General features: G+C 37.9%; 1 protein-coding gene across 4 annotated transcripts in view; it reads right to left on the bottom strand.

Annotated features, from left to right (window-relative positions):
• Nucleotides 1-16,718, bottom strand: part of Lgr5 (leucine rich repeat containing G protein-coupled receptor 5) — a 124,570-nt gene that overhangs the window by 20,053 nt on the left and 87,799 nt on the right. For 2 of the 4 annotated variants that reach the window (XM_058574628.1, XM_046430666.2), the window contains exons 5-8: nucleotides 7,203-7,418; nucleotides 4,959-5,030; nucleotides 2,104-2,172; nucleotides 570-641 (exon numbers count right to left, since the gene is read on the bottom strand). In XM_058574628.1, the coding sequence (XP_058430611.1) occupies nucleotides 570-641; nucleotides 2,104-2,172; nucleotides 4,959-5,030; nucleotides 7,203-7,418 (429 nt within the window). The remainder of the gene's footprint in view (nucleotides 1-569; nucleotides 642-2,103; nucleotides 2,173-4,958; nucleotides 5,031-7,202; nucleotides 7,419-16,718) is intronic. The other 2 variants (XM_058574630.1, XM_046430667.2) reach the window with 1 other exon arrangement.

Here is a 16,718-nt window from a genome sequence, read left to right as displayed (position 1 = left end):
GCTGAGTAATATTCCATTGTGTATATATACCACATTTTTCTTTATCCATTCATCTGTTGAAGGGCACCTAGGTTGGTTCCATAGCTTTGCTATTGTTAATTAAGCTGCTACAAATATTGATGTGGCTGAGTCACTGTAGTATGCTGATTTGGGTATATACCAAGGAATAGCATAACTGGGTCAAATGGTGGTGCATATGATAATTTATATTTCTAGTATGCTTGGGTTGAAGTCCTGGATGACTATGTGGCCTTAACAATGATGCAGTAAAGATCAGATTCATTCCTTAGAAAAAAGAGATATCCAAAAGCAAGTATAAGATCGTGAGATGTGATAGGCATCAGAAGCATCCAAGCAAAATGCAATGTATATCATAGATATTAAAAAAAATTGTTATTTCAGTATTCAGCTGAAACCTGACAAGACGTCTCCAGATACACTTTTCTGTATAGATTATTACATCAGCTGAGACAAAACACAGGCAAACAAAGGACAGTATATCATATTTAAAAGTACTATATATACTACATTTCAATATGGACAAACCCAAAAGCACCATGGTTACTTACATTGTAATAAGAGAAGGGTTGCCTACAAATGCCTTCTCAGGTATTGACCTGATATTGTTGCTATGAAATCCTCTAGAAAAAGAGGGGAAAAAAAACCAACTTATAGAAAATCATGTGTGGGGCAAAATTATTTAATAGCTCCCCTCACCCCCACCATGGTAATAATCATCACTTTCAATAGCCAGAGGACAAACTTAAACTCCTTTCTGAGGCTTGAAACTTATGGACACTCATTTATTCTTTAGGAGAAAAAGAAATTATGTGCCTTGTCTTGAAAGAGGAAGAGAGATTCTGAAAAAACTTTTTTTTTATTAATGGAAACTTACAAGCTCATATTATAAAAAGAAAATCCACCTGTTAATATCCAAATAGAGTGCCATTGTATAGCAGCCTGAGGAGTGGGAACTATCTTTGGCAAGAGGATTAGGATCACTCCTCCTGACCCCATTTGAAGCTAGGAGAAGAGAAAATTGACTTAAGCTGCAGTGAAGTAGAGATTTAAGTAATCTTCTTATGAGGACAAAATTTCCTGACCTGAAGAAAGGTGCCCCGGCTCAGTGAGTTTGTAATAAATAAAAATGGCTTCTCATCTATGGGTGCTAAGGTTGCCTGCATGGCAGAAGGACAGAGTCAGTGATCTCTGGGTCTTCATGGGCCTGTGCTGGTCAGAGGTGAGTGGCAGTACAGGCAAGGCTGCCTAGCTGAGCTGCACATGGGGTTTCCTGAGGCAACTGCTGAGGGCTGTTTTTTTTCATTTTTCTTTCTTTCTTTTTTTTGGCTGTTTCTTATAAATAAGCTCCTATCTACCTTCTCTGACTGTGTATCTCATTTCTCACTGCCAGGATAATAAGGTTCTACATTTGCTTAGAATATTATTTATATAAGCTATTCATCTTTTTAGGTATGAAGAAAAGTTGATTTTATATCATCTAAAAGCATATATATATATATATATATATATATATATATATATCTTCTAATGACTGAAAGTTAGCTTTCTTTTCATAAAACTGTTTTTTAAATGAGATGAAGTTCATGCAGCATTTAAGGAAAAAATGTATATAATGAAATGTATGGGAAAGCACCTAGCATTATACAAGACATATGCTATTTTATATATTCAGTTTTATACTCATGCAACCTAGAACTGTTTGGATTCTTAGAAATGCTCAGCAAATAACTGCATTCTATTATAGCTCTACTACAAATTTACAATATGTATTATATTATATGCTATAATACAATATACTATATTGAATGTATGTAAATATGTATGGCTTAGGAAAAGAAAAAAGAGTAGGGCTTGGCATATATTTCTTATATTAATATATGAGAAACCTATCATAAATTTAAAAATTCAATATCTGCTGGTGATAGGAATCAATGAAACTATATTTCCAGTATACTTAACCACTATTTACATAAACTTCAAAAATTTTCCAGGAAGTCATATTATGTACAAGAATCATGTATATTTTAAAAATAAATTCACGATGAACAAAATTCTTCTACTAAAATTTTCCCAAATACTCACAGTTCTTTAAGGTTGGAGAGGGTCCTGATTGCAGTGGGGAATTCATCAAGGTTATTGTAATTTAAATCTCTGAAAATGAATAAATAATACTTTGTTTTTCATTTCAAAACTCACAGCAACTATATTTCACAAGGTAAGTCAAGATGTTGTTCCAATGGACTCATATCACTGATGAAAGTTCTCATTTCTTCTCTTTATAAAGAGGGTTTTCTTAGCTTGCAGACCACAGATTCCATAGGCATCTGCATTTAAATGGTCATTACACTGATTAAGAGAAATTTCAGAATCTAAGCTCAACAGGTCTAAGTCATTGAAAACAGGAAGAAATGTGCAGCAGTGGCATTAGCTTGGCATGTTGATTTGACTGCAGGCTGATGGAGCTCTTCATCTGAGCCTGGCTCTCTACATTGTACTATTTGTACTATGTCTATGTACATTGTCTATTTGTACTCAGGCTTCTGGATGGCATCCCCTTTCTTGTTCCCTCCCCTTCTTGGGTCAAGATGCCTTGGAGGGTTGCTTTATTCCTGACTCCTGAGGAAAGCCTGCATCTCTCTCAGCCTGAAGTCCTGGATGGGACCTGATTCTGGAGAGGTTTATGAGATACAGATATTGGGAAGAGGAACATCTAGTCCAGAATTTCCTTAGAGTCACAAATGATTCAAATCAGAAGCATGTTGTTTTCACTGGTCTGTAAGGCAAAGCTCTTTATTATTCCTCACACAGAGAGATGGAAAGGACAGACCATCTCAAGTCATTAATTTCTCTATCTGTTATGGAACAAATGGCTTTTCAATTCCATTACTCACGAGTGCTTTATGGACTCACTCCACCTTATACCTACATCTTCGTATGAAAAAGTAATTGCCTTCTGGTCTCTGGGAATGGCAGATTTCCCAGATGACACAGAAACCTTTTGGTCAGGCAATCAGATGTGGTTAGATCTTCCTCTGTGGAGAAGAATTGCTATTTAATTTTAAGAGAAGGATAATTTGGCTGAGTTAAACATGAATCAAGATTCCTACTTGTCTGGCACAAACCATCCTTAAGCTATACTGCAGGCAGGAAACTCATGTCTTTTGTGGACATAAATTTTCTTCCTGTTTGTAAATCTCTCCAGATGCTCTCTTTTGATTAAACAAGGATTGGGCCCTTATAAATTACTTGGATTTCTAGTAAGGGAAAGGAAGAGGTTGGAATAACCAATTTACTGATCCTCTGTAGCCCTGGGCAAGAGGGAGGAGTCAATAAGACCTGTACAAATTTTGCCCTAAAATGTTTTGTTTTATGGTGTTATATGTAAATGTGAGTTTTCACCCAGGATTGAGGAAAAAGAAAAATCATGCAAATACCCATCAAATACCATGTTTTTTTTTTTTTTTCCTATTGACCTGTTGAAAGGACTGGAAGGTGTTTTCCATTGTTAAGATCCCCAGCTCAATCCTGTGTAGAGAAGAAAGAAGTTCTAAATTTTCCTAGCAGCTGATAGGAAATGCTCATCTATGCCATTAAGTTGACATCAAGGTCCTGCCTGAACAAGTCCATCTTTGACATTTACAAGGAAACAGAGTGATTTAAGTAACCCTGGTAGCAGAGCTGTTAGAGCTCATTGGCTATAAAAAGACCAATAACAAATGGTCTTTCAGGAAATTAGTGGACACAGACCTGGTTAGAAGCTAAATTTAGCATGTGCAAATTGGTAAGCTTTGTATGCAAATGAAAAATGGGCCCCAAGGCCATGGGAGACTTTGTCACCTCCTCCTGCATTCCTGGTCAGAGCCAGTATAGTAGATTCCGTGGCCCTGGGTGGTTTATTACACTTGAATATGGAAATGTGGAGATGGAGATGAGCCCATGTCTACAGCCATCTTCCTTTCCCAGCACACTCAGGATCCTCACCCTCATTAAACTTCTCCCACTCAACAGGACAATAAAGAGCAGTTCCTCTCTTGGGAAAAGGCTGGGACCCTGGTGTGACCTGTGAGAGCCTCTACCTTGACTTTGGGAAAGGGTCTAGGTCATGTTCAGCTGGCCAGACTCATTTTTATTATAGGTACCAATAACGAACTGAATTTTGGACCTATTCTTTGGAAGAAGTATCTAGAGGTAAACATGAAGTTTAGATCAAAGAAGGAAGCAAGTCCCTGTTATGCTACTGACTACACATGTAATGTTGGTAAAATAATTTACCCTCATTAAATAGGATGCCATCCTAAGGTAGGATGAAATGGCTACGTGCATAGGATGTTTGTAAAAATTATTGGGATGACGTATGCCAACGGTTCAATGTGATAGTTGATTATAGATATAGTGAGATAAATGGTAACTATTACTACTTTGCAGTTCTTGGAATTGCTTTAACATGAATCCTGTTTCTTATTGAAATGCCTGTTCATCTTGGATTGGAAACTCAGGCATTCGCCTAGTCTGTATCCACTCATCAGTAGGGAAGACCAAATTCCTGAATAGTGAGCCTGAGAGACAATACAGAATTGATCTTTGGAAGAGAATACACATTCCTAAGCAGACAGTCACTGCTCAGTAGAGAACATCTCATTTAACTTATAATTATTGTAATTAATGTATCACTCTCATTAGATTAAAATAAAATCTCACTTTTATTGTTTAGCTCTGCAGGGTGTGTGTGTGTGTGTGTGTGTGTGTGTGTGAGTGTATGTGTGTGTGAAAGAGAGAGAGAGAGAGAGAGAGAGAGAGAAACTCTCCACTGTAGATATCTGTTTAAAGCTCAGGCAATTAACCAAACCAAACAGCAAGTTGGCTTCAAGGCTATTTTGATTCTTTCAGAATATTCATGAAAACACTGAAAAAAGGGAAACAAATAAAGGTCAACTCACAAAGTCTCTAGGCTGTGGAGCCCATCAAAGCATTTCTTTCCCAGGGAGTGGATTCTATTGTTATGGAGATGCCTGCAGGAGAACGTTATAGACAGTCAGGAAGGCACACTGCACATGGAAAATTTGGGCACATTTGGATTGCTTAAATCCAAAGAAACTTATGCCGAAGAATGCTCTAATTATGAGAAATGAACATTGTAAAAAAAAAAAAAAAGTCTACATGCCCCATTTGCTTATAAAGAATTTAAAAGACAATCACAGTTTTACTGTTTGGGTTTGAGATCTCATATAATAATATGAGCAACATGATCTATATTAGTAAGAGCAGGTTTTTCAGTGTAGTTTTCATTATAGTTTGTTTACTACGGCTTTGAGCTAGAGAATGTGAAGCAGAGATACCGATCATCATTGACAAGTGGAGGACAAAGGGAAGGTCATAGGTGTATTAAGCACATCATATTGAAGCTGAAGGCTTCTAGTGGCTACATTCCCAGGGTTGGGCCACAGGTCAACAGGAAACCACGATTTCGGCCACAGGGAATGATTTTTCCGGCTGCCCAAGAAGATTAGTTTTCTTGACACAGTATTAATGTGCATAATTATCACCTTCGGCCTAACTGGGGTAAGTCAGGTCAGAGCCAATGAGAACAGCTGTGTATACAGCTGAAAACTGGACCAACTCCCAAAGGGATTTTGGAAAATGGGTTTAAGGGGGATAGGGTGAAAAAGAATAGCTGAATCTCTGTAAATCCATCCCCTCTAGTGGAGAAAAAAAATTTAAAGCAGCTTCTGGTGGGTCAGTAGCATCACTTTTATATTTGGAATTCAGTATGAATATTTGTTAACATTCCCCCAATTTCTTTTTTTTAAACTAAGACCTTTATTCTAATAAGTAAGTTTTGGTTTTACAGGAGACCAATGCAACACTTGCTGAGGATCTTCTATGTGCGATAGATGAGGAAGGGGATTGAGGAGAAACTAAAAAGATGGGTAAGATGTTGACCAGCTCTCAAAGAATACACTAAGTGGAAGAGATGAACATGTAATCAAGTTGGTAACAAAGGTGGCAGGGGTGGGGTGTTGGTGGTGGTGGTTGGGGGTGGGGTGGTGGTGGTATTGTGGTTGGTGGTGGGGGATTGAAGGTCATGGTGAGTCAGTGGGCAGCATGGAGCAAAAGGAGATTGGTGCAGACCTTCCACAGAGGAAGTGTTAACACTCAAGAGTGTTGTGGTTTGGATCTTGAGTGTTCCCTGTGACATTCCTGGGAGATGGTGCAACCTTTAGGAGGTGGAACCTAGTGGAGGGAAGTTGGTAATTGGGGAAGTGCCCTTGAAGGGGATATTGGGACCCAGTCCTCCCAGCTGGCATAAAGTGAGCAGCTTTGCCCCACCACACACTGCCTACTATGATGATCTGCCATCTTGCCACAAGTCCCCCACAAAGCAACAGGACCAAATAGCCATGGATCAAAACCTCTGAAACCATGAGCCAAAATAAACTTTTCCTCCATTCAGTTGTTTGTCTCAAGTATTTTGTTACAGTGAGGGAAAGCTCACTAATACACTAAAGCCAATTGATTTCAGAGCCTTTTGAGCAGCAGTTGTTTTCCTGTCTCAACATTGATTGGCTACTCTATTATACATGAGGGGGATATTGCTTCATCCTTAAAGGAGACTGATTATTTTTCTAACATTACTTATTCAAGAATCATTTTGATATACTAAAGTAATGAAATCTAGACCTAACAGAAAAAAGCTGTACAAATGCATAACTTGCTGTCAGGTGATGGTTCTCCTTTCTCTTTCCTTGACTCAAGAAGTATTTAATAGATAGTATTAATATTACTGATACATATTATAAAATAATAAGGCATCTTTCAGTTTGACCTGAGCTCTCAACTATTATAAAAAATGAGGACTTTTAAACAAATAACTTTGGTTACTGTACTAACTGTATAGTGCTGTGATTTCTTGTTCAATATACAATGGGTTCCACTAAAGCAGAGGTCATAACTTATTATTTTTGCATGCCTAGCAGTATTTGGCACTTATCAGGTGCTTGATAAATGTTATTTAAGTCATTTACACAATTGGAACATTTGTAACTCATTTTGGGGAGAGGGGCAGGGAGTTGTCCTCCCATAAAATGTGTCCATTCAAGTTTTGAAGGGCCAGCATTTTAAGGCCAAGGTCTAGAGTGAATTTAGAAACTATTAGAAGAGAGAGCAAAATCAATAAAACTTACAGAACTACCAAGCTGGAGAGGTTTCCAAAGGCATAGTCTGGTATGTGGTGTATTTTGTTCAGGGCCAAGGTCATGGCTTGCAATGCTGATAAACTTCTGAAAGCCTGGACAGGGATTTCTGTCAGGGCATTGTCATCTAGCCACAGGTGCCTCAGGGAATGCAGGCCACTGAAACAGCTGGGTGGCACATAGCTGATGTGGTTGGCATCTAGACGCCTGTGGAAGAGAGTGAATGAGAATGGAAAAGAGAGCAAACACCACGCAGAAGCTGGACTTTGCACAAAATCCCTGCATGTACCCATCAACTAGAGTGAAACAGCTGAGATACTCAGGGTCCCTGACATCTGTACCATTTTCCTCAACTGATGGATTCTCCCTTTAGCTCACGAACCAGTGTTTCTTAGGAACCAGTGTTTCTTAGGCCTCCTGGCTCTAAAACTCCACGGTATTTCTTCCAGGCTTGTGGGTAACGTGGCCTCCCCAAGGTATACAGTTTCAGTATGATGATCTTCAGCTTTCCCCTCTGACTATAGGTGACAGACAGTCACGTTCCCTTCTCTCTTCCACCCCAAGCCAAATGAATGCCTGTATATTCCTGGGCCGTTTTGAACATATTCAACATATGAATCTACTAGTTTGTTTTTTAAGCTTGAGAAAATATTATTTCAGTATTTGACAGAATTCAGTAATTTTTAAAGGCCTTTAGGCCTGGATAAGGAGAGGTGGCCTTTCCCTTTCTCTTAGTGCTATGTTGAAGAGCCTAAAAACTCCTGGCTTTTCTGCTCATCCTAATCATTTGTCTTGGGTGATGTTGGTTTCTCTGACATTATAAACTAATAATAAAATTGACAGTTTTCCAGCTCTTGTTTCCTTTTTCCACACTCCAGTATTTTCTTTTTTTTTTTTTTTTTAAAGTGGGGAACTACATCTAAAAATAGGTCTGGATAATGAGCTGTTAGAACTTCAGAGCCAGCAGAGGGAGTGCAATACATTTATTTTACCCTGATCCAATATAAATTGTGGCTGTAATTAAAATGCCCTCACTTTTCTCATAGAATTGACAACACTCATGTAGTTTGAAATTTTCTTTGAGACACATGAACAATAGAATCAGCATCACTCAGCTATGCTTCCAATGACCCTCGCTCATTTTTCTTTTCAATCTGTTTTTAAGAATCACACGTTTGCATTTTCAAAGCTAGGATTAAAGAAAAAAAAATAGGAAGAGTTGCATTTTAAGCAGTCCATGTATTAGGAAGGATTAGAAAATCACGAGAGGATTTTGAAAAATGTTTTCGGAAGCATTTAAGACTAAACAGATGCAGGAAGCACACCAGGATCACAAAATAATCTCCTGCAAACCAAATTTAAACAGTTTAGAAATAGAATTCTCTGTGGTAGTGAACTGATCTCTCTGGAAAATGGCTTCCTCACTTTTGGTCACATAATGTCATTTGAATTGTCCTCTCTGGTTCTTATGTCTACCAACTGAATGGAAGAAAGTGACACCTTAAAGGCCCTGGGCCAAGTTTTGGTTATAAATGAGATAAGGGCACTTGGAACGAATTTCAAGAGTTGGGTGTTGTCACCCACAGACACTTAAGTTTCCAACAGATTAACCATCATCATAGACAGCAAAAAGCTTCCCGACATCTCATGGTTCTGTTGACAAATGAAACTGGAAATTTTTAGGAAAACTCAACACCATCTCTCTTTGTTTCTCCAGCCACAACTTGCTCAGCCCATGTTCAAGTTAGGGAAGGAGGAGGTGATTGCTTTTGACTAGAGGAAAAGCACATATGCAAACTCTCCTTAACTACTGCAGGGACTAAAGACTAGGGACTTTATAATACAGTCTGAGCCTCTGAGTTTCAGTTGACAATATTGTCTGATTATTGCCTGTTGATTGTACATTGAAACTATAAGTGGCTCCTAAAAGCCTTGAAAATGACCAATCTCACAGTTCAGTGTAGATGTTAGGGTATATTAATAGAAAAGGCATCGAGTCAGAGGCTTGTCTTGTAGATATTTTAAATGGCTACTGATGTGAAGTGGTCCTAGTATTAGTTCCCTATGCTAATAAGTGTATTTCTCTGGACAGCTGTCTTTTATGAATCACTTTGTCTTCCTCAGAGAAAAGGATGGAATCTGACCTCCACACTATTATCTCATACAAATTGGCTGTTGGAAATAAAATAAGTCAGAGCAATTGTTCAGAGTCCTAACACTCCAAATACTAAGACGCCAGACCTAATAGTCCATAGCACAGACTTTCAGGCATCCTGAATGCAGCATTTCCACTACACAGTTTCTTCATTTAAGAAGCTCTCAATAGATAGTACTTAAAAATGAAGTGTTTCAGAACCTATGGCCACCTGGCCTCCATGGTTCCACCTAATTTAGGGTGTTGTACACTGTTGACATTAAAAGCCATTATTTGATGTCATTTTCCCCTCCCAGTTTTTTTTTTTAATATGCTTTTAGTCGTAGATGGACACAATACCTTTATTTTATTTATTTATTTTTATGCGGTGCTGAGGATCGATCCCAGTTTCCCAAACGTGCGAGGCAAGTGCACTGCCACTGAGCCACAACCCCAGCCCATCCCCTCCTAGTTTTATAATGGTATAATTGTCAAATAAAAATGTATATACTTATGTACAGTGTTATGTTTTGCTATATGTTTACATTGTAAAATGATTAAATCAAACTAATTAATATCCCTCCCATATTTACCATTTTTTTTTTTGTGGTGGGAATATTTAGGGTCTAATCTGTTAGCAATTTTCAAGTACACAATGCAGTACTATTAATTATAATTACCATACTCTACAATGATTGCCAGAACTTATTCATGCTACGTGAGACTTGCTACTTTTGAAGCAACATCTCCCCGTTCTCCCTCTCAGCCCTGTAGACCCTTGGTAGCCACCATTCTAGTCTCTTCTTCTATGTCTCAATTAATCTTAACAGAATATCCCAAGTCTGAAATGGAGTATGGAATTAATTATCCAGCTATTGTACAGGTGGTTCTTATGGAACAAGGTTAAGACTGTGGGCAAAGCAGCTGGAAGGGCACAAGTTGTGCCTATTCAGTGAGTAAACAAAAGGCTTATATTGTGTCAGTCTGGTCTTTTTCAGGCAGCTGAACATTTTCTATTCATATGCTTGGAAAATGCAATATTTAAGCAGTGAAGTTTAAGATAAGCATCATTATACAGTACAAGAAAACACACACATATAAAATATGGCTCAATTATATACTTATTATCCATCAGAAGCAACAGAGTGACATTATACTTCCACTTTTTAAATGCTTCATTATTATTTCTATTTTGTGCAAGTCAAAAGGAGTGTGCGTGTGTGTGTGTGTGTGTGTGTGCGCGCGTGCAGGCAGCTTAATATCTGTGAATTAGTGCAGAGATTTGGGCATGGAAGTCCCAGGATCAAGTCATTATAGTAGCTGGGACCATGAATAAGTCAATAGACCACAGCTTTAGCATCTATAAAATGGGGATAACTTCTCTCTTTCTTACAGTGTTTCTTTCTGATTAAAGGAGACAATACAATAGGACTTATATAAAAGACTTATACAACTTAATTATTTTAAGTTATTATTATCTGAAGCTGGGTAAAAATTGTGTTTTTTGTCTTTGACCATAGGAAAAAAAGAAGTAAAGTCAATTTTTATTCAGACAAATGTTGACTAAAGTAAGTGCTAGATTGTCAGTGAATTTCAGGTCTGAGAAAAGCAGACTGTTTCATTTCTCATAACAGAACTGGTCAAGAGGTGTCTGCAATTAGGTATAATAAATGACTCTTTTTTTTTCAGCCTTTAGTGTCATTGTCATGTTGTGTACCCGTATTATGGTCACGTTGTATACCCGTCTAACATGTACACACACATTCCCATTACACAATAGGGCAAAATGTTGTGGTTCTGATATGTTACTGACTATAACATCTATATTCTTAAGTCAAAGGAGAAGTGGCAACATGTGAGAGATGTATGTTCTCAGAGAAAGTTCCTAGCAATGATCTTAACATTTATGCATTCATCAAAATGTGATAGGCAGCACAAAACCCACACTCCCATTAGTCAGAGCAAAGTAAAACATTGAAAAAACAGTGTGAGAGGCTTCACCTTCAATTCAGACAAATAAAACTTCTTAATTATTATCTTGAAAGACAATGTGAAAAGTGATCACTATATGGGAAATGGCACCCCATTTATACTGCTTAAGGAACCACAGTGAAATCATAAAACAAAATTTAGGCTACTTCCTATGTCATTTACAACCACCTCTGTAATGGTAAACTAGACTTAGAAGAATTAAGAATTATGGAATTATAAGAATTAAGACACATTTAAGTCAAGACTCTGCTACTCATTCTTATGAGATTTGGGGACATATTGATCAATGTCTCTGGGTCAATTTTCATATCTATAAAGCAGAATCACATTGTGTCATAGAATTACTGTGAGAATTAAATGAGAAAACATACATGGACATTTTTTAAAACAAAGCATTCTACAAGTGATGGACTTTATAATTTAAGGAAAAATCTTCAGATTTTGGGGGTGGTACCACTTTTTTCCCACTCTAAAAAAGTTTTTTTTTTTATTCTTGTAGTTCAATTTTTTGCAATTTCATATTCTCTATCGGAGATTGTCATTTTTTCATTTTGTCATGTGAACTAGCAGAACTGTTGCTTCTCTCCTCATCAAATATCCCTTAATATGCATGTTCAGCAGCTACACTGCATGTTTTGTTGACTGTTATAGCAAGACTCCATCACAGAGAAAAAGACATGCTCATATTCTGTGTAGGCCAGCATAGGGACAATGGAGACCCCAAAGACTAAAATAGTGGGAGAGAAACATGACATCATCTGGTGCAAGAACAGAATTCTGATGAGTCTTTGTAAAGTTACTTAGAGGGCTTCCACTGGTGAGAAATGGCTTTGTTATTACCTTTGGGCTTATGTTGAAATAACTCAGTTCTCTGCTAAAAGGATTTTGCTGCTCTGGCTGCTTGGCCAAGGGCACAGTCTCTCATGGGACTTGGGTTGCTTTTCCTCACCTCTGGGACCTGGCCCAGACAATCCAGTTTACCTTAGCAGGCTTTAAGAACTCCAAAGTTAAGTGCTTGGAGTCCGGATAATGTCAATCCCAGAAGGCTTCTGGGCTACCAGCCTATGAAAAATGTCCCACCCTATCCAAGAAATCTTCAGGGTCTGCCTAAGATGTTTCTCTGGAGTGGGGGTATCATACTGACTCCTGACCAGACACCCTAAGAATAGCTGTGTGGAAAGCTCATCATGATAGATAGCAATGGGCAGGAGGGACTAATAGAGGAACAAATGATCAAGGTAATTGCAGTGATCAAAGTGAGAAAGATGAATGCCTGGAAGTAATGTGGGAATGGAGAGGAAGGGCCTAATTTGAGGGATGTTGAATAAGTTGACTTGATAGAACTTGGTGACTCACCAGGTGTGACCAGAGAGGGAGAAAAAAAAAGCTCTGTGACTTACGTTCTGGCCTGGGCAACTGGGAAGATGACGACTATGCAAGAGCAGGGATGAATACTACTCAGTATTATGTGCAATAAAAATAAAACAGTGAATTTTAGTTTTGTGCATGGCATTCTGGAATATCAATGTGTTTTATGTGGCAAAGAGCTGGAAGACGATGGCAAAAATTTAATCTTTTATGTGTAGGCAATGGCAAAAAAAAGCTCATTTTTTTCTGTTTAAAGTCTTTGTTCTTAAGATTTATACATAAGGGGTTAACTGTGAAAATTTCCTCTTTTAAAAGAAAGAGTATGCTTATCTGCTGCATACTTCTAAAGGAAACTTTTGATTTATAAATGGCATTTTTTTGGTAGGGATTAAAGACTATGAGATCATTCTTGCTATTGTTCCAGAAAATGGTCCTTTATTTATCTTGTATATGACACCTTGCCCATGTATCACATAAACTTGTATCTTTGTTTGAGAATGTCTTTGATGAGCCATTAACCACAAAGAAGAAAGCGTTAGACAAAAGATAAGCCATTGATCTTGGCTAATTCTCTGCTGAGATGACTGTAATAATGTCAATTATTAACATGGATGACTGGGAGGAAAGAAAAAAGCCAAAAGTGTGAAGAATGTTGCAGCTGCATTACACAGACTATGGGGATTCTATGTAGCAAGCAGAATTAGAGAGCATGGCATTTTCATGACTAACCCTGCACTTTTATATTTAGTTGAGGATTTTTCCTTTGTAAGTTTTTTGTTTTGTTTTGCTTTGTTTGGGGGCATTGGGGATTGAATTCAGGGGCAATTTACCACTGAGCTACATCCTTGGTCCTTTTTAGTTTTTATTTTGAGATAGGATCTCACTAAGTTGCTTAGGACCACCCTAAATTGTTGAGGCTGGCTTTGAACTTGAAATACTCCTGTCTCAGTCTTCCAAGCCCTGGAATTGGTCCTTTGTAAGTTTTAAAGCTCTCTCATATAGTATATGCATTTTACATTTTGTAAGATCATCTTACCATCCTTGAAAAAAGTCATACATAGCTGGGGGACCACAGAGATTTAGTTCATTTATGTTTTGAAAAATGAAAGCATTCCCAATTATTATTTTACTTTTTAAATAACATGAAAAACATGTAGTTCCAAATCTATATATAATACAATTTAACAAAGTGCATAAACTATGATGAAATTTCGCTGTTTTGAAGTTGTATTGCACTGGAATCAGTGCGTCATTAGACCTAAATCCTACCACAAGATCATCAGGATAGAAGTTCATCTATATGAACCCTTACAGATTGAATTAAAATTGATTTAAACGAATTCTTCACAATAATATCAGCATTACTTTTGTTATGGTGATTACCATTTTTAAATATTTATGGAGTGACCCCAACATGGACTTTCACCTTTTAATGAATTTGCCATATATGGGAAACTTCCTGTATCCTAGGAAGATAATTTAGCAAATGGAATCATGTAAAGACCATGATTGCTTAGAGGGGATATTTCCACCTCAGTCTTGATTTTCACCATGTGAAACCTAATGTGTCCTCCAGGAAGCATTGCTTTAGACCTATTTTCCACCTTTCCAGTTTAGGGAAAGAAAGTCTTCAGGTTATTAAAGTGCAATAATTTAATGACTAGTTAGTAAGTTGTCTTGACTAGGAGCTGAATGAAAAGTGTCTAAGAGAATCAAACCCCTGTCTCTCTGAATTACCAAGGAGTGCAAGACTCTATCTATCTATCTATCTATCTATCTATCTATCTATCTATCTATCTATCTATCCATCCCTCCATATATATTTATACATTTTTTATTTTTGTGGTGCTGGGGATTAACCTCAGGGTCTCACACATACTGGAAAAGTGCTCCACCACTGAGTGACACCTCTAGCTCCAAAGAATATATTTTTAAGTCAAATCATATTAAATTGCTCAGTTTCTTAGTGGTCACCACTGTTGTGAATTTTTTTTTTTTCAACAAGGAGATGATCTATAGCCAAAGTATTGTGAGCAGTGACTTCTTGCGTTTTGTTTTTCTCTGCAGAAAACAAAGATCCTCTTTTTTTGTCAGGGGCACCATTAGTCTCCCAAGTACCACTAGGGTTTGAAATTGAGGGTCAGTTTTTGAATCTTCTATTGCCTTCCAGCCAATCATTCACCAGCCCTCTCCATTCATCTTCATCTCTGAGACTCTCCACTTGGACTGTCTAGTTAAGTCTCTTATCTCTTCACACCTGCATTACTGCAACAGCCTCTGAGCTAGACTTTTTGGCTTTGATCTCTTATCTTTTCCATTAATCCTGTAGACTGCTGCCAGGTTAATCTCTGTTAAATTGCACTCCATGTCATTTCTCTGCTAGGAATCTATACTTCCATACTATCATTCCTTTCAAACCCAAACTTCCCATTCTGTTTTTGAAGCCTCTCTATCCACCTAAACCTGCCAGACTTTTCTCTTATTTCTTGGTCCACTCAATTCTCATTTTTAGTTCTTTTCCACAGTAATTCTGGACTCTGTATTCATAAACATCCCCCTGCCTGTCCAAATCCTATCAACCTTTTGAGACATAATATCATAGAATTTTTCCTGTATCCTACTCTTAAAGCAGGGAGTCCTCAGCTGACACAATAGGAAAATGAATTCTGGTAGATACATGAACTCTAAAATCCCTTCAGGAATCACTGGGTTCAACTCTTAGTCCCAGAAAGGCATGTGGGAAAAGCCAGGGCACACAGTTAGAGTCTGGAGCCAGGGAGAGAGTAAATGTAGGTTAAATGCAGTAAAAGCTGGGGAGATAAGCGGATCCTCAGTACCACCTAAGAACACCACTTAGAGTTTGGGTCTTCAGTTCAAGCCATACTTCTTAAGGGCTGTCTTTGTCCTGGGAACTCTACCTGGTGCTGGGGATCTAGCAAAAAACTCAGCAGGTACGGTCTGTGTCTCTATCATAGACAAATAAATCATGATGAAATATTAAGAGAAATGCATGGTTAGGGGACTTAACCAAAGTTTCAACTTTTCTGCTTTTTTAAGGTGCAGATCTGGATTTCAAATTTTGTGCCATCTCCATTTAGTTGTTCTTCTTCAAACACAAGGTTTGAAGTCCAAACTGATTATCTTCCTCTTCTACCTTCCTATCTCCGTACTGTCCTCTACCAGTGTTTCTTATCCCAGGGATTGGCTACATTAAGCACATAGTTGAATAAACCCAAAACTTAGGAATCATCTTCGACACATCCTTCTACTTTATTCTTCAGAGCAAATTCATTAACAAACATTGGTAATTTCACATTCTAAATATTTTTCAAATCCATCTCCTTTTCTCCATCACCACTGCCTCCATTCTGACAACTTTCTCTTTTCTCAACTGAATGCTTCAACAGGACAGACCCTGCTGAATGCCTTCCAGTGGATGTCCACCCTATAATATAGGCTGAAATCCTTGACATCATGTTCTGTTCCCAATGGGTTTCACAGGGCCTGGTCCTCACCTGCCTTCCAAGTTTCTTCTGGCACTTTTCTTCACCTTGAGCCTCTTGATTCTTGATGGATTTGTTCCCTGGTCCTTAATGTTAATAGCACCCCACCCCCATGAGTGGTTGCATACTAATTCCTTTGGTTGGGACTATTCTTTTCTCTTTGTCTTTGTCTAATCAACACTTACTTTGTAATGGTGGCAAGACACCTTTTCCTTTCTCACCTACAGTTTTCTCATCAGGAAAATAGAGATGATTTCTACCTCATAGGGATAGACAACCAACTGCATAGAGAAACACCTAAAAGACTGGTCCACATTTTGATACTGTTCCCTTTCCAATTTCGGTTTATTTATTTCCATTTTGCAGCATTACAACTATCTTTTTTTTGAATCTTCACAACACGTGTCTATACTTGTGTTCCTGTCAAGCTTTCCCTCCCTGTGTTTAGTGCCCATTCTTTCTCGCAGGTGATTCAAGATGTTAAGAAAAATGTGGTGGTGAATTGGGCAG

This window comes from Marmota monax, unplaced genomic scaffold (assembly GCF_021218885.2).
Source record: "Marmota monax isolate L192 unplaced genomic scaffold, Marmota_monax_Labrador192_F-V1.1 WCK01_AAM20220418_F8-fsc00056, whole genome shotgun sequence".
NCBI classification, from domain to species: Eukaryota; Metazoa; Chordata; class Mammalia; order Rodentia; family Sciuridae; genus Marmota; species Marmota monax.
This window is presented reverse-complemented; position numbering and strand designations above follow the sequence as displayed.